Source organism: Hetaerina americana, unplaced genomic scaffold (assembly GCF_022747635.1).
Source record: "Hetaerina americana unplaced genomic scaffold, ioHetAmer1.1.p SCAF_45, whole genome shotgun sequence".
NCBI classification, from domain to species: Eukaryota; Metazoa; Arthropoda; class Insecta; order Odonata; family Calopterygidae; genus Hetaerina; species Hetaerina americana.
Window position 1 is genome coordinate 2,319,325 of NW_027287041.1, and position 25,979 is coordinate 2,345,303.

The following is a 25,979-nucleotide window of genomic DNA, read 5'->3' on the forward strand; positions in this document are numbered from 1 at the left end:
CAAATGATGTTAATTCTACTTCATCCGAGCGTAATTGATCAGCCATTGAAAGATCATTGATCATACGGAGGAGCGTAAGAATACATCATAACATTCCGCGAATTGTTCCGAATGATTTCGTGATAATTGGATTGATTTGAGCTAGGAAATCGTTCGTTTTTTTGTCATAAAATAAAATATATCATTAAATTTAAATCGAAGACTACCCACAAACACGAATGCTTTCCCTGAAGGATATTAATGATTTATTTGGAACTATTTTGTATCGAGAAGGATTTTCCTGCACTTGCTAAGTTCATCGACGCCATCTTATCTTCTTGATAGTGAGCGAAGTAAACGTATACGAAAACTCCGAGAATTGTCGGTAAACGCAATTAAAAAGCGATTCTCCGTTAACCAGGTTAGTATTAAAAGTCTTCTGCGTGTAATTAACAAACTTAAGTGTATTCGGCACATGAATTTTGTACTTATAATCCACTAAAATGGGTGTGGTGACGCTAGTATTTTGGGTGACAGGTGAAATGATACAAACCTAAACAATGTTAACTTGGGTGTAATCTGAATCTTTAAACGTTTTCCAAGCATTTATAATTTAATCTATCATCATTTTCGACTGTTCCTCTATATCTGCAGTAAACGTTGAGTTACCTTCGTTGGTCTGATATTGATTTTTCGTATGTGTGTGCAAGGCTTGATTCGGTGTTTGCTATCGGAATTTCCATCGTGTTGGATATTTAAATGGAATTTTTTAAAAATATTCTCATCTCATTATTTGCAGGAGTTCGTGATTATAAAACAACATGAGTTACCAGATGCAACCTGCCCAAGTGAGACCGAGTAAGTAGTGAGGATTTTAATTTTGCCATTTCTTTTATATGCAAGTTATCCTTTTCATTTGGATTCTTTACCACTTTTTTATTTCTGCGAAGGGAAAATGTTCTAATCAGCATCTTATATGTATTTTTACATTCATCAACCTTGGATATCGCTACCCGTGTGAATATTAATTAAGTTCGCAGTCATTTGCCTCAGTATATTCAGTACATAATTAAATATTGTTAATATACCTCGTGTGGGATCTTGGATTGTATGGCATATGCGTTTTCTATCATGTGCTCATTTTGATGTACCACCAGGATTCTGTTAAAAGTATTTGGTGGCACCGGTTCAGGTATTTTGCTGCCCACGTTGCAATAGCAAAATCGGCGATCGAAAATTTCGCAAATTGATTCGCGACTAGTAGAAAATCCCTTCGGAGTTAACGCGAAAAGTGTTCCTTACTGCCACTTAATTTGTAGATGATTTTATGAAGTCAGGGAATTGAATTTCTTGCCATATCATACCTCTAAAACCTATTTTCTGGCTGTGTGTTGTATTAATGTATGGGAATAAAGTCGTGTGTGTCCTCCAATGGGGAAAAATAAGCCGAGATATTAGGTTAGGTGTACGCGATTTGCAAACGTGCGTGTCAGGCCTTGTGTGAGTCACTCATGGTGACCTTTGTGTTTTCTTAAAATTGTGTGTTATCATCAAAGTGGTACAGGTTCGTGGATAATTTGCTATCAAGAGCACGTTTATGGATGTTAACCGTTGTTTAAATGAACGCTATCGTTACTTGCATTAGGGTATTAAACTTAAGATATCCGCTCAAACTGTTGAAGTTAATATCATTTTAATATAATTAATAGGTACTCGTGTGTACAAGTAGGTGTGTGTAATTACGGCAATATAATCATATTAGGAGAATGAATTTTTATTAAGTGACCTGTACTTTAATGCACTGGTGTATAATTCATAATATTTTTCGTTAAAACAAATGGAAATGTATAAAATTGCACTTCTGTTCTGTTTTTTTTAATGTCTTTTTTCGTGATATGATTTATTCGTGAGATGAATTACCTTTGAGATTATAAAGAAGTGCGATGGATATTTGTTTATTGCTATCATTTACATCCAAAATAACTTCAGTTCGAACATAATGCAATAAATATTTTTGTAGGCATGCACTGTGAAGTTAAGTTTGTTAAGATTGTTTCGTGTTTGACTTCGTGAGTAGTGTGAACACTTTCGTTGTAGTTTGAACCCTCCCATTGTATTTTGAGCACTTCCGTTGTAGTTTGATCTCCTCCGTTGTAGTTTGTACTCCTCCGTTGTAGTTTGAACACTTTCGTTGTAGTGTGAACACTCCCGTTGTATTTTAAACACTGCCGTTGTAGTGTGAACACTTTCGTTGTAGTTTGAACCCTCCCATTGTTTTTTGAGCACTTCCGTTGTAGTGTGAACACTTTCGTTGTAGTTTGAACTCTCCCATTGTATTTTGAACACTTCCGTTGTAGTTTGGACACCTTCGTTGTAGTTTGAACTTCCGTTGTAGTTTGAACACTTCTGCTGTAGTTTGAACACTTCTGCTGTAGTTTGAACACTTCCGTTGTAGTTTGAACACTTTCGTTGTAGTTTGAACACTTTCGTTGTATCTTGATCACTCCCGTTGTAGTTTGAACACTCCCGTTGTAGTTTGAACACTTTCGTTGTAGTGTGAACACTCCCGTTGTATTTTAAACACTGCCGTTGTAGTGTGAACACTTTCGTTGTAGTTTGAACCCTCCCATTGTTTTTTGAGCACTTCCGTTGTAGTGTGAACACTTTCGTTGTAGTTTGAACCCTCCCATTGTATTTTGAACACTTCCGTTGTAGTATGAACACTTCTGCTGTAGTTTGTACTCCTTCGTTGTAGTTTGAACACCTCCGTTGTAGTTTGAACACCTCCGTTGTAGTTTGAACACTTTCGTTGTAGTTTGAACCCTCCCATTGTATTTTGAACACTCCCATTGTATTTTGAGCACTTCCGTTGTAGTGTGAACACCTCCGTTGTAGTTTGAGCAATTCCGTTGTAGTTTGAATCCTCCCATTGTAGTTTGAACACCTCCGTTGTAGTTTGAACACCTCCGTTGTAGTTTGAACACTTCTGTTGTAGTTTGAACACCTCCGTTGTAGTTTGAACACCTCCGTTGTAGTGTGAACACTTCCGTTGTAGTTTGATCCAAGTTTATTACTGTTAAAATAAGTTAATGAAGTTTTTCTGTAGTATATTCATGGGATTCAAATATAATTGGCATTTTTCTTAAACATTAAACATCGTAGATGTATTTCTATCGAGAAGAGAGTGCTTGTTGCATGCATTAAATGAGGTTTTTAACTTAGTGAAAATGCTAAATGTGTATGACATGATAAATGAATACCAAATGGTAAATTTCTGAATTTCTTTTATTTAGCCGACAATGGTGTCGGCAATGACTGTCATTATCGAGGCGTTGGATCAGGTGAGCAGTCTTCTTGTAAAAATTAAGAATCTGTGTTGTTCTTTGACGAGAAATGAAATACAACAGTAATGTCTGACTATAAAAATTATGGCGACGCTCTTGTGACCAGTGAAACCAGGACTAATGTAAAATGACATCGTAAACAGTCCATTCGGGAAACATTTAACAAATACATTTGATTCTCGAGTATCTGTTTAGCAAATTACCCCTGCTATTCTCGCTTCTCAACCCCATGAATTTATAATAAAATAAAAGTAACGGAGAGAAAGCAGGTAGAACAGTTTAAAAGTATCTCGGCAGTGTTTTGGATCAACACGGTCAAAGTAGTAGGGACGTAATGAGAAGAATTGCGCTAGGCAAAGAGGCTTTCACAGACAAGGAGGGAGTTGATGAGAGGGACGTTAGGTAAAGATATTATTAAGAAAAGACTAGTTAAAACTTTGATATGGAGCGTAGTTCTATATGTGGCTATGGAAACGTGGTCATTGAGGCAGGAGGATAGACGTAGATTGGAGGCTATTGTAGATATGTGGGTGTGGAGAAGAATGGAGAAGGTGAAATGGACAGAGAAGAAAACATCAGGAAGTACTTGGTATGGTGAGGGGCGAAGAGAGGGGTTTGTTGGGAGATATTACTAAGGAGGCAGGAAAAGTGGATGAAGGGGGTATTGACCGGCAATAGTGGGATGTTGAAGAAGACTGTGATAGAGGGGAGAATGATGGCAAACAATATTTTGGAACCTTTATATCTCCGGGACTTCAAAGTCATCCGATCAAATATTAAAAGGTCTCTCTGTAAAAGGTAAATAAATGCAGTATTTTATTTAAAACTGTCTGTGAAATACTCTTTAAGACTACCATTCCTTTCTGGTTTAATAGCCATTGAATATTTTACTTGAATAATAACATTCCTTAGTCGTACATTTCTTCATGTATCTTCACCTGCAAAAGTTAATTTTACACTTTTAAGAGTCAATCGTCTTCAAAGGTTTTCCTCCTGACTGAAGAAGTATGGACAGAGAAGAAAACGAATGAGGAAGTACTTGGTATGGTTGGTGAGTCTCTTGGGAGAAATTCTATGGAGGAAGGAAAAGTGGATGAAGGGGGTATTGACCGGCAGGGGGCTGTTGAAGACTGTAATAGAGGGGAGAATGTTAATGGCATATGAGGAAAGGGAAAGAACAGGGGATAGGGATGTCTTGGATAGGGGATGGAGGGAGGAAGGAAGTACTGAGAGATGAAGGGGGACCTGATGTAGAGTAAGATGATGGATTTTGTGCTTTGTTAGGAGTAATAAAATATTTATTTGATAGCTTCGTTCATCCAAAAACCTACCTTAACCAGTAGATTACCCAATAATAATTTATAAACGAAGAGAATTAAATGCGTTTTGAAACTTAGATATACATTTTGATAACATACACCTCTTTGAAATACCTTGGCCGTTTTAAAAGTTTTAAATTTGATTGGGAAATATAAATTTGTGAATAGTATTTACTGTTTTAATTCAAACATACTATTTGAACTAACAATCATCTTCCTCACATTCATTAGCCCTCAGGATTCCATTTTGGAAGGAACGGACATGAATATATTGTGACGCGACTATCAATGATATCGCATTAAAACTATTTGGGGAATGTGGAGGGGGTTCTGCCCTTCCAAATTAGCCGGTCGACAGTTTGCTCAGAGCAGTCTAAGAGGTCCATTATGAAAGTAATGTGCATGATTTCATTGTGTAGCGACCATTCATGGTAGTGCAGTAAAGTCAGTCGGGAAATGTGGTTGGGGGTCTGCCCTTCCAATGCAGCCGGTCGCCTGTTTGCTCCGAGCAGTCTGAGCGGTTAGATGTGCCTCTGCGTGAAGTGTGTTTTTCAACTTTGTAACACAGCGCAATGGAATGCCTGACCATGCGCCATATGCCCCCAGCCACCCGTAGGTCGTCATATCATGCGAAGAAATTATTTCTTATGGATCTAAACTGCATTATTTTGATTGGTTTATCATAGAATATATCTGGGCGATTCTTTATCATTATATGTTCTTCCTCCAATCGCTTGTATTCTCCTGGTTTCCTTTGAATGGTTTGAATTTAGGAGGAAAATGCATTATGCTATTTTCATCTGCTATAGTCCTCGTAATAACGAAGTAATGATGGTACTTATCAATTTTAGAAAATTTAAAACAGTCAGAATGATATAAGAAAAAGTACAAATTGATTTCCATATTGAAAAACACATGTTTTTTACAACTTAATTGGTCCATATGAGTTGAATTCTTGGACATCCTAACCACATTTCTGGCATAATTCCATTATCAATGTCTTGTACTCATTTGTTCGTCCCCAAGAATCTGTTTGCTAGGATAAACAAGGATTTACTCATCTCAAATGTTCAGAATTCATTCTGTTGGTGTTAGTTTGTGTATTAGATTACTTGAAATGGGGATACATGCCTTGGACTTTATTCAAGCAATAATATCGGTAAACGACACAACATTTATGCCATTCAGAGATTTAAAAAAAATATATATGGTACTCTGTATGTCTCCTTGAAGTTTGGTGGTATATAAATGTTTCTGTGCTGATTTCTATCATACGAGGGTAGGCTGAAATCTAATGTACAGACATGCCTATGGGCCACAAACTAAATGAACTTGAAAAGCACTCCTTGTGTGCTTTGTGTCGCGGCGGGAGAAAGGTACAACGCCGGTATTGAAAAGCTGCTTACAAGGATGCAAAAAGTGATTGATCATCAAGGCGACTATGTGGAAAAATAGCTAAATGCTCAACCTTTTAAATGATGTACGAGGGCGGTTCAATAAGTACCCGTGTTAGAAATAAAGGAACCATTTTTTTTAAAACAATTTTTTTTTATTGAAAATAGTCACCATTTTGGAAAGATACACTTCTCCCAACTTTCTGGCCATTTTTTTAAACCCTCCAAAAAATAGGATTTGTCGAATTCTCCAAAATACGCATCTGTCTCGGCGATAACTTCCTAGTTTGAGCTAAATTTTTTTCCCTGCGAGCCATTTCTTCAATTTAGGGAATAAAAAAAGTCACAGGCAGCCAGATCGGGTGAATACGGGGGGGTGCGGCAGCACTTCATAACGTAGTTCATGCAGTTCATGAAGTCACAGGCAGCCAGATCGGGTGTATACGGGGGGTGCGGCAGCAATTCATAACGTAGTTCATGCAGTTCATGAAGTCACAGGCAGCCAGATCGGGTGAATACGGGGGGTGCGGCAGCAATTCATAACGTAGTTCATGCAGTTTGGTGGCGACAACTCCGGATCAGCTTGTTGTCCACCGTGAGCAATCACCATGGCACCCATCAGGCCGACAATTTTTTTTCATTTTACCAACTTATCATGTAATAAAATATTAATTGCCGTTCTGGTCGACACACCTCCCACGGCCTCTGCTACTTCGCGCACTTTCGTTCGTCAATCAGCGAGAATCATGGCGTGGACTTATTGAATGATTTCCTCGGTATAACCACGTCTGCCATGGGCGTCCTGGTTGCTCCTCATCAAAAACAGATGTAAGCCCACGTTTAAATTCATTGAACCAATATCTAACTGTGGTCATAGATGGCAAAGTGAAGTGTCCCCATAAACAGCATCCAATTTTGCTTTCATCTCCTCGCATTCCTTCCCATCCAAAACAAAACAAAAAGGGAATACCCGAATGATACTGCTCTCTTTTTCCATCTTCAAGCGAAACTCACGAAAAACACGTCTTACACTCAAATGGCTGCCAAATCCAAACTAACCTTTTAAAATCAGTCTGAAATTTGTTTCACCGTCGTTTGATAGATGGCAGCACACGATATTAGCATAAACTTCCCTCAGGAATGCCCTTTGGTCGTCAAACGTGGGTACTTATTGAACCGCCCTGTATGCAAAGTTCAGAATAAATTTGATTTTTCATGGGAAAAAATTGGGGACCTTACTTTTTGAATCACTCTCATTTAACGATGACAGCTCATTCCCTGACGACATGCCGTGAGTGCTAATGACTGTTGGTGCATAGTTGCTCTGCGGTGAAGGATAACAATTTAATGGTTACCCCTGGTATTTAGTTTGTAGTCTATCAAGGTTATTTTAGTCATTGGTCCAAGTACTGAGGGGTTAATGTTAATGGTTATAGTTGTCAGGAGACAAGAATTGCATTAGCCAAAGACTGTTGGGCACAAAGGGAGGTGATTGTTTTTGTATTTTAAATATCCCAGTGGCTTTTGATGAGGAAGTGCAGCTGCTAGAATATTATGGGACCCTGTTGAAGTTGGATTAATTACCGAATTGGATGACCTGTAGCGTTGATAGGAACTAGATTTGCCAAAAGTTGTTATGATAAACTTGGTAGCATATCCAAAATATTATTAGAGCGGCTAGGATTGGGAATCACTCAATGAAGCAATGCTTAAATTACAGATTGCAAAATTTTGCATTAATCGGAAGGAGGTCTCTTAAGCGGTGATGTTGAAAATGTATTATTACTCCCGTCGTATTTCAGTAGGAGTGATCATATCGATAAAATTAGAGAGATTAAGTGTAGGAGAGATAGATTTAAGATATCATTTTTCCCATGAACGATAAGGATTCCAAATAACATTGTCCAACCGCGGTAGGGTCATATTTGAGTCAACATTAGTCATTCACCCTCTGCCACACACCCCTCTTTCGCTTTCAGGGTCTTAAAAAAACTATATTTTTAATAATAATATAAAATTATTGATGTAATATTCATATGATAAATATAAATTAGCTATACAAGACGGTAAGGCTGCCATCTTCCGATTCTGATTACAATCACTGTCAAATTTGAGTATGCTGCAAGTACAGGGTCGCACCCAAAAGTGGTAGGACTGATTTTTTTACAAGAAATTCATTGACGATATACTTACATCGACTTAATAATCTTCAAAGTATGCTCCTTGAGCTGCTACACACTTAGTATAACTTAGTTGCTCCCATTCCCCGTGCGCCCACTGGAAATTTTCTTTGGGGATGCCGTTGTGATGACCCTAGTCGAAGCCTCTTGAACAGCCTTTATCGAGTCAAAACGTCGTGCCTTGAGCTGTCTTTTCATCGGGGGGAAGAAGAAGATGTCCGGTGGTGCCAGATCCTGTGAAATAATACTTTGGATGCAGACAGACCCAACTGGTCTGCAATTTCTTCACTGGTTAAGCGTCGTTCTCTGTTCAGCAGTGTCCTCACTCTGTCCACATTCGTGTCAGTTCTTGCCGTCGACGGCCGTCCGGAGCGATGGTCGTCTTCAACGAGCTCCCTACCCTCTTTAAACAACGTGTGCCACTCAAATACTGTGGAACGGCTTAAGGTAGTGTCCCCATAAGCCTGCTTGATCATAACGAGGGTCTCAGTTGCCGTCTTCCTGAGTTTCGCACAAAACTTCACGGAATAACGTTGCTCTAAATTCAGATTCATTTTGTTTTTCGACGCAGACAAATAACTAGCTTCACTAAAAACGGTGTCCTCACTCAACGACAGCCCGCAGGCAACTGAGGTTGGTGTCGGTCTGTTGCTAAGAGCCCCCTTCACCTTACCCTGCCAGGCAGACCCCCCTCCACCGCTCCGTTCGCGCCAGAGAAAATCAGTCCTACCACTTTAGGGTGCAACCCTGTACATGGAATCCTCTTGATGTTGGATTAATTGCCAAATTGGATCATGTACAGCATTGGTAGGGACTAGATTGGTAAAACATTCTGATGATAAACTTAGCGGTGTATCTAAAATAATAAGAGGGTGTAGGTTGGAAATTGCTCATGGAGTTTAGGTTAAGTCACAGATTTAGACGGCTTGCATTAAAATTGGAAGGTTGTCTGTTGCAAAATTGTTGAAAATGTATTATTGCCCCCATTGTAATATGGTAGGAGAGATCATGTCAGTAAAATTAGAAAGATTAAAGTGTAGAAAAGATTTAAGGTATCACTTATCCCATAAACAATAAAGGAATCAGGATAACATAGTTTGACTGAGGTAGGGGTCGTGTTTGTTTCAAAATTAGTCTCCTGTTTATTCACCCCCTGCCACACACCCTAGGGGTGGCATACAGGGTACCAAAATATCTAAAAATGACTGGGGCGTTGGGTACAAATGTTAAGAAAAGGCTCATTTTAACTTTGATAAGGAATATTGTTAGTATTAAACACAGTAATCAAACCGTAGGTCGGTTTGGTATGGGTGATGGTAGAGTTCAACCAGTACTAAGCCCTTTACGGCATGTGAAATTCACACATCAGGGTATGGGGGGCCAGTTCCTTAATAAACTGTGCCGGTTATGGTTTCCCAGGAAGATCAGGTACCATCCGAAAAATCACATAGCTTGGGTGCAGCTGCTGGTGCCCAGAGTGCCTTGCCTGGGAATCGAACCCGGGACCCTCCGGTCAGTAATCCAACCCTCTACCCCTTGGTCTACCACGTCCTACCGTACTTAGTACTTAGAGGGGAAAATTTTGGATGGAATGAAGGGAGGAAGGAAGTGTACGGAGGGGCTTAGTTTAGTATTCATAGTCAGCGTGTGTTATTTGGTTGGGAGGGGCAAGGAAATTATAATTGGACTCAAATCTCTGCAAATTCTACCTTAACTGACAGTTTAGTAATAGATATAATAACCGTACTGTAATCCTTAATCACATGGGAATAATTTTGGACATAATTCGAAACATTTCATGGATAGTGTGATTCAGAACAAGTTTTTGGAAATGTGACAGCACGCAATGATGCTTTGTTTTTCGTCTCTCAAGCGCCGTATGTCTGTTGGTGCTGTGTGGAGGATTATAACTGAGCGTGCATAGAGTATAGAATGCTTAAAATAAAACCCAATTGTTAAATGGTCGAAGTATGAAGATTAGGGAGACACTCCGCAGATGTAAACAGGTCTATCCGAATGGATGACGGACGTCTGGCTCAGATGTGTTTGGAGAAGAATATTAAAGTGCTAGTGTTTCAGGCATTGAAGAGAGCTTGTAGGGGTGGTTTTGGTGAAAGATTTGGTGTTTTCCCGGCATATCAGCTGTGTAAATTCCTCCCGGGTCCTCCAGCGGGGAGGGGTTGGAGATGGTGCGGGGGCTATCGTATTGGCTTCCCATCCAGAGGGCTCAGGTTCAAATCCCAGTGGCGGTGTTGAATATTTTTCAGAGGTATCTTAATCCCTACTTGAGGTGCTTTGTGGAGGGAACTTTGAGTGAGTACGACGTCCGTCGGATGGGACGTTAAACTGCAGACCCCTTGGTGCCTTTCGTAAAGAGTAGGCTAATGCAGACGCTGGGTTTCTCTCCACCCTTCATCCCTTCCTATCCATCCCCTATGGCCTCGCAAATGACCTCAGTTGTCGGTCGCGTCCCCTAAATATTACTACAAAGAGCCTCCAGCGGGTTATATCGTCCATCTCGGCTGACATTTTGATGTCCGACTCATTCATTGTCCTCACGGCTTCTGAAGAAAGCTTTCCGGGGGAAATAAGGCATCTGATGAAGACTTTCCTGCAGAGTGGCTACAAAGAGAGTGAAATATCCGTGGCTATTGAAAGGTACTTGGAGAGTTGTGCAAGCCAAACATTGGACGACAAACCCATCACCAAGACCCTTCTATCCTACAGCTCCACGATCTCCGGGAAAATCTCCCGAATATTAAGGAGATTTGACATGGAGACAATCCGCCAAATAAATTAAGAGCACAGCTGGTTAAAGCTAAGGACCCCATTGGGCTGAAGACCCCAGGAGTGTACCAGATCCCATGTGAGTGCGGTAAAGTCTACGTGGGTGAGACGAGCCGCACGATAGAAACAAGGTTGAAAGGACATCAGAGGCATCTCAGACTGGGGCAACTAGAGAAATCAGCAGTGGCGGACCATAGCTTTAGGAAGGACCATAAAATAAGGTGTGAGCGGACCAAAATTACATGCCGATCCACTGGATACTGGGACCAACTCACTAAGGAGGCCATCGGGATCCGCCCGCAAAAGCATAGTTTTAACAGGGACTCGGGCTTTTACCTGAGTAACACTTGGGAACCAATCCTTAGAGCAATCAGAGAAACCAAGAAATGACAGGCGTCCAATGGGAAGGCGCCATTCCATGGACCAATGAAATGACACCCGATTGGGGGAAAAATCATATATACAGGGGAAAAGGTGGCAAACGGCATTCAGAAGCCCTGAAGACCATGAACGAGTCGGATATCGAAACGTAGGCCGAGATGGACGATGTAACCCGGTGGAGGACCCGAGAGGAATTTACCCCCCGAGGGGTGTTTTTGTTTGTTGCAAGGGTATTCTGATCTTGATTTGAACTGTGTATCCATGTGTAACTAAACCTCCTGTTAGTATAGGAGGGAAATGAACGATATCTAAGGTAGGATCTACTTGAAATGGAAGGCTTTACCATTTAGAAATATAGATTTACCTAAAAGGTCCCTTATGTTTCAGCCTAGTGTAGCGTTGGGTAGGGCTAGAGAGATCATTTTGGTGTCTAAAAGTCCCTAAACTCAATTGGCATCCTGCCGTGGTAGTGTGCCGACTGTTTCTTCTACAGGGAATGTTCAGGTAGTAATGCAATTATTTTTGTTATACATAATTTATTGAAAAAATTTGCACAAACATTAGAAATTCTTCTAAGTACTGTCCTTTGGCATGTACTCATTTTTCCTTGGGACTCTGGCATAACTTGTACATGCCCTAGGAGGCATCTTTGTGGACCTCTCGCAAGGTCTTAGTCGCTGAGCTGATTGGATCTCTTCTGTGGGCGAAATACGGGTTCCTTTCAGGGGTGCCCTAATCCGAGGGAGCAAAAGGAAGTCTGCTCGGGTGATGTCAGGAGTATAGGGTGGGTGAGGCAGTGTTGGCACCTGGTATTTGGCCAGGAACTCACAGATTTGTAGGGCAGTGTGGAGTTGGTGTTGCCAGGAAGCGGAGATGTCTTTACCCGTCCTAATGACCCTTTTTCGGAGTCTTTCCAGGATTTCCAACGTAGTAGGCATCGTTTACTGTCTGTCCTTGAGGGCCAAACACCTTATAGATTACTTCTTTGCTATCGGAAAAGGCAATGAGCATGATTTTCGCCTTTGATTTGCTCAGTCTTGATTTTTTGGGGCTTGGGGGACTGGTCAGGTGTTACACTCGGAGAGCTTTGGCATTTTGTTTCTTGGTTGTATTCAAAAAAACCCAGGTTGCATCACCAGTGATTACGTTCTCCAAGTAATCAGGTTTATTTTCAATACGTTGCCGAAGTTTGTTTGAAATTTCTGATTGCTTGGTCTTTCGGTAGTCTGACAAAAACTTGGGCATGAGCTTCTCACACACTTTCCTCATTGCTAAATCTGCGGTAACAGTGCGAAATACGAGGGTCATCCGGAAAGTAGTACCCGTTCGTGAAATAAAAAGACAAAAGTAAATATTAACAAACATAAAAAATTTTATTTGAAAGAGGATACTTTAAACTACTTCTCAACATAATCTCCAAGCAAATTAAGGCATTTGTCATAACGTGTGACAAGTTTCTGTATTCCTGCTGCATAGTCCTTCGCCGCCAGCTCATTGAGATACGCGAGGGACCCATCTTGCACAAATTTTTGCATAATGCAGATGGTGTTTAACAATTTCATGAACAATTGTTCGAGAAACATTGGGAAAATGCTCACAGATGTCATCAATTGTGACGCGCCGATCGTTCCTCACGAATTCGTCAACTGAGCTCACCAGTTGGTCTGTAATGACAGACGGTCTCCCCGAACGCTCATCGTCGTGTGTGTTCCCCCTCCCCATGTTGAAGTTGCGACACCACCGCCGAACAGACGACTCGTCCATTACATTGTCTCCATACACCTCCTTTAATTGGCGATGAATATCACATGGGCGAACGTTTCTTGCATTGAGGAATTTAATCACTGCCCTCACTTCACAACTGGCGGCGTTCTCAATTTTTTTAAACATTGTAAACAATCACAGAAACAACACAGGCAATGCTAGCGTCACGCAACTTGGCTCAGAGAAGGCAGACAAGCCACTGAAGCTATCTGACCTCGTCCAGCGGCTACTCGCGTCGTCAGCACTTCATGCGGCACGAACGGGTACTACTTTCCGGATGACCCTCGTACAATAGCACACCACATGTGCAATTAATTGACAACAATCTTGATACTTATTTGACGTTCTGAGTCCAACATTTGTTGAACACAAGCTGCATTGCTGTCGGTTTTGAAGGCTGCCCAGGGCGTTGTTCGTCGTGAATCTCTTCCCGGCCCAACCTAAACACCTTAGACTAATTGAAAAATATAGCTAATAGTAAACACTTGACTTTTCGTAGTAATTGACAAATGATGGAGCATTACTCAAGTGATACGAGTACTATACAATTTATAATCGCAAAAACATTGTTGTGCTGTGTGTTTGGATTCAATTCATGTCACTCAAAATAGTTCAAAAGCACGAATGAATGTGATTAGGGCGTTAAAACAGGTAAATAAACATTAATTATTCAGTAATTTGTAATAACGGGCGTAATCATTTTTTTCTGCGGTACAAAACTATCGTCAATTGAATAGCAGACCATATTTTTATCAGAAAGCTGAACCAATCACGTGGCAAGTTAATAAATCAATTAGACTACCATTGATTCTACGCAATCTTCCTAAACTAATTAATAAAACTCAAGGAAGGTTTTCAAAGTCTCCTTTAGGATGCTGTGTTCTTGAGAGCAAAGGATTGGATAGGTTGTTTAAGCTTAACATGCGAGCAAAGTCCCAATTTTGAATCCATTGCTGCTAATAATGGTTTGATAGATTTTAGTAAGAGGAAATCATGTCTAAAATTCATGTTTGGTCAGCTTTAAGCAAGGTTTAAGATCAATAAATAAGGATTAATAAAGAAATAGTTTGTCTTTAGGGAAAGATTTTGAACTATCCATCGCGTATAGTCAAATAGTCCTATTTATTCACTTGGCATTTCTGGGAGTGAAATGTTTTATCTCGAGAAACTGTGGGAGATGCGGTAAAGATCACTTTTAACAGAGTTGTCCGCTAATATGCATTTCAATGCAATGATTTTAGAGTGTAAAAATCATTTGCCTTGACCGGGATTCGAACCCAGGTCCCTCAATTGTCCGATCGAGTGCTTTTATAGACAGTTAAGCTATCGAGGTATGGAATTATTTTCACTCTCTGCAATTGTTGCATTTACATTTTATTGTTATAATGCAGAAGGTTAAGAAGTAATGGGAAATACGAGCTCAGTCAAGTATGCGAATTGAAGCCTTAAAAATTTTTATTTGACAAAATATAGTCTTACAGGGTCGCACCCAAAAAGTGGTAGGACTGATTTTTTTGCAAGAATTTCATTGACGATATACTTACATCGACTTAATAATCTTCAAAGTATGCTCCTTGAGCTGCTACACACTTAGTATAACTTAGTTGCTCCCATTCCCCGTACGCCCACTGGAAATTTTCTTTGGGGATGCCGTTATGATGACCCTCGTCGAAGCCTCTTGAACGGCCTTTATCGGGGATCGAGATGGTGCGGGGGCTAACGTACTGGCTTCCCACCCTGAGGGCGCGGGTTCAAATCCCGGCGGTGTTGAATATTTTTCAGAGGTATCTCGATCCCTACTTGAGGTGCTTTGTGGAGGGCACTTTGAGTGAGTACGCCGTCCGTCGGATGGGACGTTAAACTGTGGACCCCTTGGCGCCTTTCGTAAAGAGTAGGCTAATGCCGACGCCGGGTTTCTCTCCACCCTTCATCCTTTCCTATCCATCCCCTATGGCGCAAATGACCTTAGCTGTCGGTCGCCTCCCCTCAAAACTACTACGGCCTTTATCGAGTCAAAACGTCGTCCCTTGAGCTGTCTTTTCATCGGGGGGAAGAAGAAGAAGTCCGGTGGTGCCAGATCGGGAGAATTGGGCGGGTGCGGCAACGCTGTATTTGGCCAGGAGCTGTCTGACGACGAGCACGCCATGGCAGAATTTTCGGCACCATCTTGGCGCACACCTTGCGCATGGCCAAATCCTGTGAAATAATGCGTTTGACGTTGGATGCAGACAGACCCAACTGGTCTGCAATTTCTTCACTGGTTAAGCATCGGTCTGTGTTCAGCAGTGTCCTCACTCTGTCCACATTCGTGTCGGTTCTTGCCGTCCGGAGCGATGGTCGTCTTCAACGAGCTCCCTACCCTCTTTAAACAACTTGTGACACTCAAATACTGTGGAATGGCTTAAGGCAGCGTCCCCATAAGCCTGCTTGATCATATCGAGGGTCTCGGTTGCCGTCTTCCCGAGTTTCGCACAAAACTTCACGGAATAACGTTGCTCTAAATTCAGATTCATTTTGTTTTTCGACGCGGACAAAAAACTTGCTCCATTAAAAACGGTGTCCTCACTCAACAACAGCCCGCAGGCGACTGAGGTTGGTGTCGGTCTGTTGCTAAGAGCCTCCTCCACTTAACCCTGCCAGGCAGACTCCCCTCCACCGCTCCGTTTGCGCCAGAGAAAATCAGTCCTACCACTTTTGGGTGCGATTCTGTAAACAACTTCTTTTTGCATTGTGTGAGCAAAAATTCACGTGTTTTTCACCTCTCCATCTGCCTGTCGTTAAACTTGTGTTGTGGTACCCATCAGCCTCCTTTCTGTATATTTCCCATCTGCTGTAGGCGATTGGAAATAGCTTGTTGAGCAGTTCGATTGCTCTGCTGGTTATTTTTGTGTCTATCAATCATCTTCCCCCGACTATGCTTGCAATTCCACATCTTCATACCTCTTTGGTGGTTTTCCTGCGTTCCTGGTCTGCAAACATCCCAGTCGACACTTATGAAATGCCTGAAACCATCATTAACGTGCATGATGGAATTGAGCTCACGTTAAGCTTCTCGAAGTAATCGCTTAGTATGATTCAGCAGCAGTTTCCGTCGAATAAAAACAAAAAATTGATGCTGTCCCAGCGAATGTTCTTTGTTTGGACCACAAAGCTTTTGCAAACACTTTTTCAATTTGTCAATGCGGGTGCATCTAATACTAGTTTGATGCCGCAACAAAATGGTATCATAAGTGTCAAATCCTGGTACCACAAGCTGCATTGGTGCACTATCACATGTCTGATACCTTAATTTCACAATCGTACACAAGGTATATCTGTACCTTAATTCAGTTGTCATTAGGTGTGCTTTTAGCTAACCCAAGAGGCATACAGAGCTCGAAGAAAGAATAAAAATGACTTTGTGTTGCCACAGGAAAGAGTTTATTACTCTTGGCTATTTTCACGACACTAAACCATCTTCCGGACTGATTACAAGGAATGTAATTACAAGACTGGTCCAAGTATCGTATTTTCCAATCGATTACGTGCGTGTTATGTATATAAAAATGTTCAGATGATCGGAAAAATGACAATACGGGTTATGTATAAACAATAATTTAAATAACCTCGCAAAAATTAGTTAGTCTGAAATCATACCTCTCTAATTGCGTTGTATTTTATACATATCTGGTACTGTTGCAGTCATTTCATCTCATAAATCCGTGAGAAAATGAAGGAACATGTAATTTCTATACTTAATTTATTCAACTACGTAATAATTCTTTGTTCTAATACACAGTACATCAGGTATACGTAGAGTACGTTGTATTATAAACATGGACATATGAATAGGATGGGTAGATCACTCGGACCCAATACATTCCTCACCAGAATCACAATTGAATGAATTTAAGAATGTATTGATTATCTCTTCAGGCACAGTACCGAGTTCGCTCTCCGAAGTTAACTCTTCCTCGTCTTCTAGCACTGGTGTTTAAATATTGCCTGAAGATTTTTCAAATACATTTAGTACACAAGTCCCTCTGACACCCTACCAAACGTTCCGGGATCCACCGGCTTATTTCTTCACGAGACTCTTTTAATCCTTCCCGATTCTGTGTAGTCTTTAATGCCAGACATCATCCACTTTCCCCAATAGAACGTAACTTTGATTTAAAAGATTTATTAATGGATTTAATCCTGGCTGCCTCGCGATTTCCTTCCGCGGAGTTGGTGACCTATAGCTAAAAGATGGCTGTATATGATTTTCTTCTCGGTTGGGTAATTTTCTTGAGACGATTCTAAAATACAAAAGCTTAACTCAATTCAGTTTTGAAACAATCACCATTAAGGTGGCACTTTCGTAGAACTTGGGAGGGCGTATAGAATGGCTAAGCGTATATACAAACAAAGCGAAATAAAGCAGACAGGACAAGGAAATTCTACTTCATTCGTTCTCTTATTTTTTCATACCTGCTTTGCTGAAATTTACTTTATATAGCAAGGAAGGGGGCACTAAAAATTAGGTCTCGTTTTGGCTTATGAATGATAGAGAAAAAGCAAGCAGGCATAGTGCGTTGGCTTGTAAATATTGTTTATTTTTTGGTTCTTCCATTGTTCGGAATTAATTTCAATCACCCGGCTTTAATCTTCTGTGTACTTACGGTAGATAGCTTCAGGCAATTATGATTTCAATATATATATATGGGTGCGCGGCATCTATATACATTCAAGATAACCATGAAGCCCTGGGCGCGTGGTATCTAAACTAATTCATGATGAATGCAAAGTTCTGCGTGAGTGTTATCGATGGGATAGTATGGTAATACTAAAGTGTACCGAAACAAGTTGATGGTAATACTTTAATTCTCTCCTGTGGGAACGGAGAGTCTTTTGGATAATTTCTTCATGTTTTTCAAATGATTTCCACGTAGCATTCAGCCTCAATCATCTCTCAAATGCAGAGTTAATAATTAAAATCCACATCGTGGAAATCGTCGAAAGAAAAAGGTTTACAGTTAACTTGCGAACTTAACTCGAGGTTAATTTTGTATATCGACAGGCGGTTTTATCATTAAGTTAAGAAGGGGTATTATAAGGTGCTGGTCTATTCTTTCTTCTCTTGAGTCTGATAAAAGGGCAGGTCATTGCTGTGAGATTTACTTCCCCTTCCCCTTATTTTGTTGGGGTGTCATCACGCCTAATTAGCAGTCTTTGAGTCCACCCGCACTTGTATAAAGTACAAATTTGTTACAGTAATTGTTTGATAAGTGGTGCTCTGAAGGGATATGATATCATAACATAATAGCGACAGGAATGGAGGGGACCTGACGTGGGCATAAGCCTATCCTTTAAATGAAAGGCACCAAGGGGTCAGACAGTTTAACGTCCCATATGATGGATTGTGTACTCACTCAAAAGTGTTCTTCAACACAACACGCCTCAAGTAGGGTTTGGGATACCGCCGAAAAATATCTACCGCCCCTGAGATTCAAACCCAATCCCCAACATTGCTAAATAAACTTGATATATTTATAACAAAAGGAATTAGAATGGGGATGTCTTCCATTTCCTTATTGCAGGGACATAGTTTCTTGGGGATCAAGATGGTGTGGGGGCTAATGTACTGACTTCCCACCCAGAGGGCCCGGGTTCAAATCCCAGTGGCGGTGTTGAATATTTTTCAGAGGTATCTCGATTCCTACTTGAGTTGCTTTGTGGAGGGTGCTTAGGGGGAGTACGCCGTCCGTCGGATGGGACGTTAAGCTGCAGACCCCTTGGTGCCTCTTGTAAAGAGTAGGCTAATGCCGACGCCAGGTTTCTCTCTCCACCCTTCATCCTTTCCCGTCCATCCCCTATGGTGCAAATGACCTCAGATGTCAATCGCCTCCCCTCAAAACTACTACTACGACATTGTTTCTTTATGAACTATTTTGATTTGTACAATTGGAATAGTTCGTGAAGGATTCTCGGGTCTTCCACCGGGTCGAGGGTTCCATATTAGCCGACGTTTCGATGCCTGACTCGTGCATCGTCTTCAGGGTTGATGGCTGCCATTCTGTATTTGGCCGTCTTATATACCTGAGCTCCCGCCTCAGGTGACCTGTGATTGGCCCGAGGAGGGGGGACCTACTGATTGGTCTCCGGGCAGTTGTGGTCTGTTCCTTCCTTTCTTTACTTGGTTTAGCACCGGTTTCCATGCATTGCTGAGGGAATAGCCGGAATCCCTATTGAAATTATGTCCTGCCATTTTAATTTCAATTGCTTCTTTGACTATTCGGTCCCAGTAACCACCGGCGCGGGCAAGTACTTTCGTCTCATTGAAATTGATGGAATGATCCATCGCGATGCTGTGTTCGGCGATGGCTGATTTTTCCAATTGTCCCAGGCGAAGGTTTCTTTTATGTTCTTTTAATCTTGTCTCAATGGTCCGCCCCGTCTCTCCGATGTAGACATCTCCGCAGGCACACGGGACTTGGTATATGCCTGGGGTCTTTAGGCCGATAGGGTCCTTTGCTCTGACGAGCAAATTTCTAATTTTTCCCGGTGGTTTGTGGATAGCCTCGATGTTGTGCCTCGCCAGTATCCTGGATATACCGCCGATATATATATATATATATATATATTAATAGTTCGTGTGGCCATTAATGTTGATTTGGACATATTAATGGTAATATTAAGAGTCTCTTTGAGATATTGGGCTATCTGGAAGCCACAAAACTTTTTGTCACTGTAGATTAGCCAATCGTCTAAGTAAATAATTGCATTAACCTGAAATTTCTGCTGCACCAAGGTCAGGACATCCGTGGCCCAGCGCTGGAGGATGGCCGGGCTGAGGGGGTGTCCCATGGGGAGTCTCGTGAAAGCGTATTCTTTGCCTCTGTATTTAACACCGTAAAATTTCCAGAGTAAATTGGAATAGGTTTATCTCACGACCTTATTTCCTGATAATATCGAGGGCTTCCTGTATTGTGTTTGGAAGCTTCCGCAGTAGATAAGTTCCGTTAATATAGGGCACTCCTCGGAGAAAGCCTTCCCACGATTTAGCGGCATAGGATATTCACGTGTACCTCGCCCCCCCTGGCTCTTGTATGGATGTAATCTGACTGTCTCTCTCCCGTTTTCCCCACAGTGTCTCACAGCGGCTACAACCAGCAGGGAGGTGTCGACATGGTACCAAAGGACCAGCAAACACTCTTATGGCAGCAGGCATCGTACCAGGGGGACTCTGGAATCCATTCCGGGAATACCACCCAGGCACCGTCCCTCACGGGCAAGGAACCGAATGACCCAAACGACATGAATGATGGGAACCCCTCGACGGACGCCCTCATGTTCGATCTGGACCAGGGGTTTGCCCAAGGGTTCACACAGGAGCAGGTTGATGGTGAGTATACAAGATCCTGTTGATGCTGCCAGCATCTCTGTATCCCTTCCCAAAACACGGTTTCGGCACAATGTTTGCTCCACAACTCCCAGCATGGTATGGGGTGTACGTTTCTTCTTAATGGAGAATTCGTACTTAACCCTCTTAGTGTGGCGGGCTGATATATCGGCTTTTGTATCCCTGGCGAAAAGTGCGGCGGGCCGATATATATATCGGCTCTTGAGTAGGCTATTGTTTAAATCGCTGTAACTTATGGTTTTTTCTTTAATAATTTATGGTTTTTGTGCTTTCAATAGGGTGAATTCCATACAATTATAAGACACATTTTTTAATTTTCTATTAGCAATATCAAATGCTTTTCAAAAAGTAAAATTCTTACTATAATTTTTCGTTCAGTTTTGTACTTGTCGGGAAGCTTAGCCTAATTGTTTGCTCGTTTTTTTTTCTGAGTGGTCTTTCCACTATGAAAAGCCACTGAAAGGCCACTAATCTGTGTTCGTCTGTAATCTCTTGGATGTGTTATGGTGTCATGGTGTTGATGTATAACTGCTTAATGAGACTTTGTTGAGACGATGGAAATAAGAGCACTGCTTTGTAATCATTTTGGTTTCTCTTGCCGTCCGTCGTATCTAATCAATTGCGCCCTGTGTAATGGATTACATTGTCAGCAGTTCTCTGTGAGTTAGAACTTCGTTTTTTCCTGCCTTTAGATTGTAAGCACATTGCCGCAGTCTCAAGGAAAAGGGGAAAAGTCCCAATTTGACTCAGTGAGATCAGCCTTTTCACCAAAATCACGTGTTTTAACCTTGTTGGGGACTATGGTATATGGTTCCCTTATTTGGTCGACCAATGCGATGCTCGTCTTGACACCTGGTACGGCCTCATTTAAACTCTGCTACCCAATATTTTACTGTTAAACAAAGGAGCAGACTCACTTCCAGAGTAGAATAATCCAGTTCAGCTTTGGTGTATTGGTTGGGGGCTGCGGGTTTTCAAATAAAAGTATTGTATCACATGTAACGATGACCAATTTTCCCTGCATTTTCACAAATTCACTGAAAACGTGCCGTGTGTTTCTGGGACCACCCTCGTATTTGTGGTTGTTCGCGAATTCTTGAGTAATGTTGTGTGCCGTACGGCACACTGGCTTGTCTGTTCCGCAGAGATGAACCAACAGCTGAGCCAGACTCGCTCTCAGCGAGTAAGGGCTGCAATGTTCCCGGAGACACTGGAGGAAGGTTTGGAGATACCATCCACTCAGTTTGATCCGCAGCAGCCGACAGCCGTGCAGAGATTGGCTGAGCCGAGCCAGATGCTGAAGCATGCCGTTGTGAATCTCATCAACTATCAGGTAAGGTATCACTTTGCGTCTCTTTGGGAAACAACAGGGCATGCTGCAACTTATCCCCTTTTCGTCCGAAAGCCTCTCTTTCCTAGTACACAAGTTGTGTTCTGGAAATAATGGGAATTTTTAAATTTTGCAGGTTTGTGTTTCTGATTCACAAAGTTTTTTCTTGTATTATGTTGGTAAACATGACGTGGAAGTATGATTAAGTGTACGGCCGTGTTCAGTGTTTACTCTTTGTCTGTGGCAGGCCTCGCTAAGGTTAGACGTGAAGATAACAGTTTCAGGTTTAATTTTGTGCACTTCCTTCGTTATGAGGGTAAAAATTAAACTTAACATTTCCACCAAAAGGATTTTAATACGAGGGTCATCCGGAAAGTAGTACCCGTTAGTGAAATAAAGACACAAAAGTAAATATTAACAAACATAAAAAATTTTGTATGTAATGAAATAATTGACTTTGTAATTCCACACACTTTATTTAAAAAACACACGACCCAGGTTTCGACGTTGAACGTCATCATCAGGTGGTCCTCATAGAAGCACGCTGGCTATATATACCTTCTGATCATAGGAGGGGGGGGTTGGTCAGAGAGGGAGGTCGGAGGGGTAAAAAGGTTACAATGTAGCTGGGAAGAAAAGAGAATTACATTTTTGATTTAGAAGAGTGGTAGGTCTAGGAGTGGGGAGTGGGAGGGATACAAAATTTCGTTGGCAAGATCATCTTTCCAACGGACACATTTCAAAATTTCTAACTGCTCCAAAGCATCGAGCCTTTGACCTTTTTCTTCAAAATGAATAATTTTTGTCACAAAGTCACTTTTGTGATCACTTTCGATGAGGTGTTTTGCAAAGAGGGATGTTATGTTCTTATTTTTTACACATGTTTGGTGTTCTTTAATCCTTTCTTTAAATTTCCGTCCTGTTTGTCCAATATACTTTGTGCTACAATCCGAGCACTTTAACTCATACACTCCACTCCTCTCGTTTTCGGGGACTTTGTCTTTAGTGTGAGAGATCAGGTTCTTAAGGCATGAACGACTGTAAAAGGCACATTTAATTTTTTCTTTAGGTAAACTTTTAATTACTTTTTGAGAAATAGTCCCAAGATATAGTATTCTCCGCCATTTGGCAGTGGGATCTTTTACATGTTCGGGGTTGTAAATGTGGCTTAAGGCTATTTTTGTAAGTTTATTCCGGTAAAGTTTATTTATTAGATCTTCTGAATACCCATTGTTTACTGCTAACGTTTTAATTACATTAAGTTCCTTATTTACATTGAATTTTGACATAGGGATAGCGGTCAAACGGTGGATCATTGCATGAAATGCCGAAAGCTTTTGGGTGAAGCAATGCCTTGAAGAGGAATTAATTAATTGGTCTGTATACATTTCTTTCCTAAAAATGGAATACTGTAACCCATCTTTGTCTTTAGAAATGGATAGGTCGAGGAAATTCAGGGAACCTTTTTCCTCTTTTTCACACGTGAATTGTACATTAGAATTGATAGAATTTAGATGTGCTAGAAACTGATCTAGTTGCCTATCAGAACCTGTCCACACACAGAAGACATCGTCTACATATCTTAACCAACAAAATACATTATTAATGAGAGGGTAGGCTGAGGAGAACAAAACTTTTTCAAAATTGTCCATATACATATCGGCCAGGAGTGGGGACAAGGGCGAGCCCATGGCTAAACCATTGGGTTGTTGGAAATAGGTACCATTAAAAATGAAATAATTTTGGGAAACACACGTCTTAAGTAATGCACAAAGTTCACTTATAACTGGAACTGGGATGGATTTCCGGATGAGGATGTCTTCGGCAAGGTTCACCGCTTCCATGGGTGGCACGTTGGTGAAAAGGTTGCGTACATCAAAGGAAACAAGCATGCACTTTTTCGGGATGACCTTTTTCATAAGTTTGTTCACAAGGTCCAAGGAATTCACTACACCATATTCCGTGGAAAATTTGGAAACCTCCCTGAAGAGTACATTAAGCCTTTTCGCTAGTATGTGGTTGGGAGCTGACATGGAATATGGTGTAGTGAATTCCTTGGACCTTGTGAACAAACTTATGAAAAAGGTCATCCCGAAAAAGTGCATGCTTGTTTCCTTTGATGTACGCAACCTTTTCACCAACGTGCCACCCATGGAAGCGGTGAACCTTGCCGAAGACATCCTCATCCGAAAATCCATCCCAGTTCCAGTTATAAGTGAACTTTGTGCATTACTTAAGACGTGTGTTTCCCAAAATTATTTCATTTTTAATGGTACCTATTTCCAACAACCCAATGGTTTAGCCATGGGCTCGCCCTTGTCCCCACTCCTGGCCGATATGTATATGGACAATTTTGAAAAAGTTTTGTTCTCCTCAGCCTACCCTCTCATTAATAATGTATTTTGTTGGTTAAGATATGTAGACGATGTCTTCTGTGTGTGGACAGGTTCTGATAGGCAACTAGATCAGTTTCTAGCACATCTAAATTCTATCAATTCTAATGTACAATTCACGTGTGAAAAAGAGGAAAAAGGTTCCCTGAATTTCCTCGACCTATCCATTTCTAAAGACAAAGATGGGTTACAGTATTCCATTTTTAGGAAAGAAATGTATACAGACCAATTAATTAATTCCTCTTCAAGGCATTGCTTCACCCAAAAGCTTTCGGCATTTCATGCAATGATCCACCGTTTGACCGCTATCCCTATGTCAAAATTCAATGTAAATAAGGAACTTAATGTAATTAAAACGTTAGCAGTAAACAATGGGTATTCAGAAGATCTAATAAATAAACTTTACCGGAATAAACTTACAAAAATAGCCTTAAGCCACATTTACAACCCCGAACATGTAAAAGATCCCACTGCCAAATGGCGGAGAATACTATATCTTGGGACTATTTCTCAAAAAGTAATTAAAAGTTTACCTAAAGAAAAAATTAAATGTGCCTTTTACAGTCGTTCATGCCTTAAGAACCTGATCTCTCACACTAAAGACAAAGTCCCCGAAAACGAGAGGAGTGGAGTGTATGAGTTAAAGTGCTCGGATTGTAGCACAAAGTATATTGGACAAACAGGACGGAAATTTAAAGAAAGGATTAAAGAACACCAAACATGTGTAAAAAATAAGAACATAACATCTCTCTTCGCAAAACACCTCATCGAAAGTGATCACAAAAGTGACTTTGTGACAAAAATTATTCATTTTGAAGAAAAAGGTCAAAGGCTCGATGCTTTGGAGCAGTTAGAAATTTTGAAATGTGTCCGTTGGAAAGATGATCTTGCCAACGAAATTTTGTATCCCTCCCACTCCCCACTCCTAGACCTACCACTCTTCTAAATCAAAAATGTAATTCTCTTTTCTTCCCAGCTACATTGTAACCTTTTTTACCCCTCCGACCTCCCTCTCTGACCAACCCCCCCCTCCTATGATCAGAAGGTATATATAGCCAGCGTGCTTCTATGAGGACCACCTGATGATGACGTTCAACGTCGAAACCTGGGTCGTGTGTTTTTTAAATAAAGTGTGTGGAATTACAAAGTCAATTATTTCATTACATTTCAATATGTTATGCAAATTCCACAAAGTTACGCCTGAGACAACAAATTTTATAAAAAATTTTATTTGAAAGAGGATACTTTAAACTACTTCTCAACATAATCTCCAAGCAAATTAAGGCATTTGTCATAACGTGTGACAAGTTTCTGTATTCCTGCTGCATAGTCCTTCGCCGCCAGCTCATTGAGATACGCGAGGGACCCATCTTGCACAAATTTTTGCATAATGCAGATGGTGTTTAACAATTTCATGAACAATTGTTCGAGAAACATTGGGAAAATGCTCACAGATGTCATCAATTGTGACGCGCCGATCGTTCCTCAGGAATTCGTCAACTGAGCTCACCAGTTGGTCTGTAATGACAGACGGTCTCCCCGAACGCTCATCGTCGTGTGTGTTCCCCCTCCCCATGTTGAAGTTGCGACACCACCGCCGAACAGACGACTCGTCCATTACATTGTCTCCATACACCTCCTTTAATTGGCGATGAATATCACATGGGCGAACGTTTCTTGCATTGAGGAATTTAATCACTGCCCTCACTTCACAACTGGCGGCG

General features: G+C 41.1%; 1 protein-coding gene across 3 annotated transcripts in view; it reads left to right on the plus strand.

Moving 5' to 3' along the window:
- The first annotated feature begins 299 nt into the window (after positions 1–299).
- The window catches only part of arm (armadillo), an 85,558-nt gene continuing 59,878 nt past the window's right edge, over positions 300–25,979 (plus strand). For 2 of the 3 annotated variants that reach the window (XM_071591380.1, XM_071591382.1), the window contains exons 1-5: positions 300–400; positions 779–837; positions 3,273–3,320; positions 20,260–20,514; positions 21,678–21,865. In XM_071591380.1, the coding sequence (XP_071447481.1) occupies positions 801–837; positions 3,273–3,320; positions 20,260–20,514; positions 21,678–21,865 (528 nt within the window). In that variant the 5' untranslated portion in view covers positions 300–400; positions 779–800. The remainder of the gene's footprint in view (positions 401–778; positions 838–3,272; positions 3,321–20,259; positions 20,515–21,677; positions 21,866–25,979) is intronic. The other variant, XM_071591381.1, reaches the window with a different exon arrangement.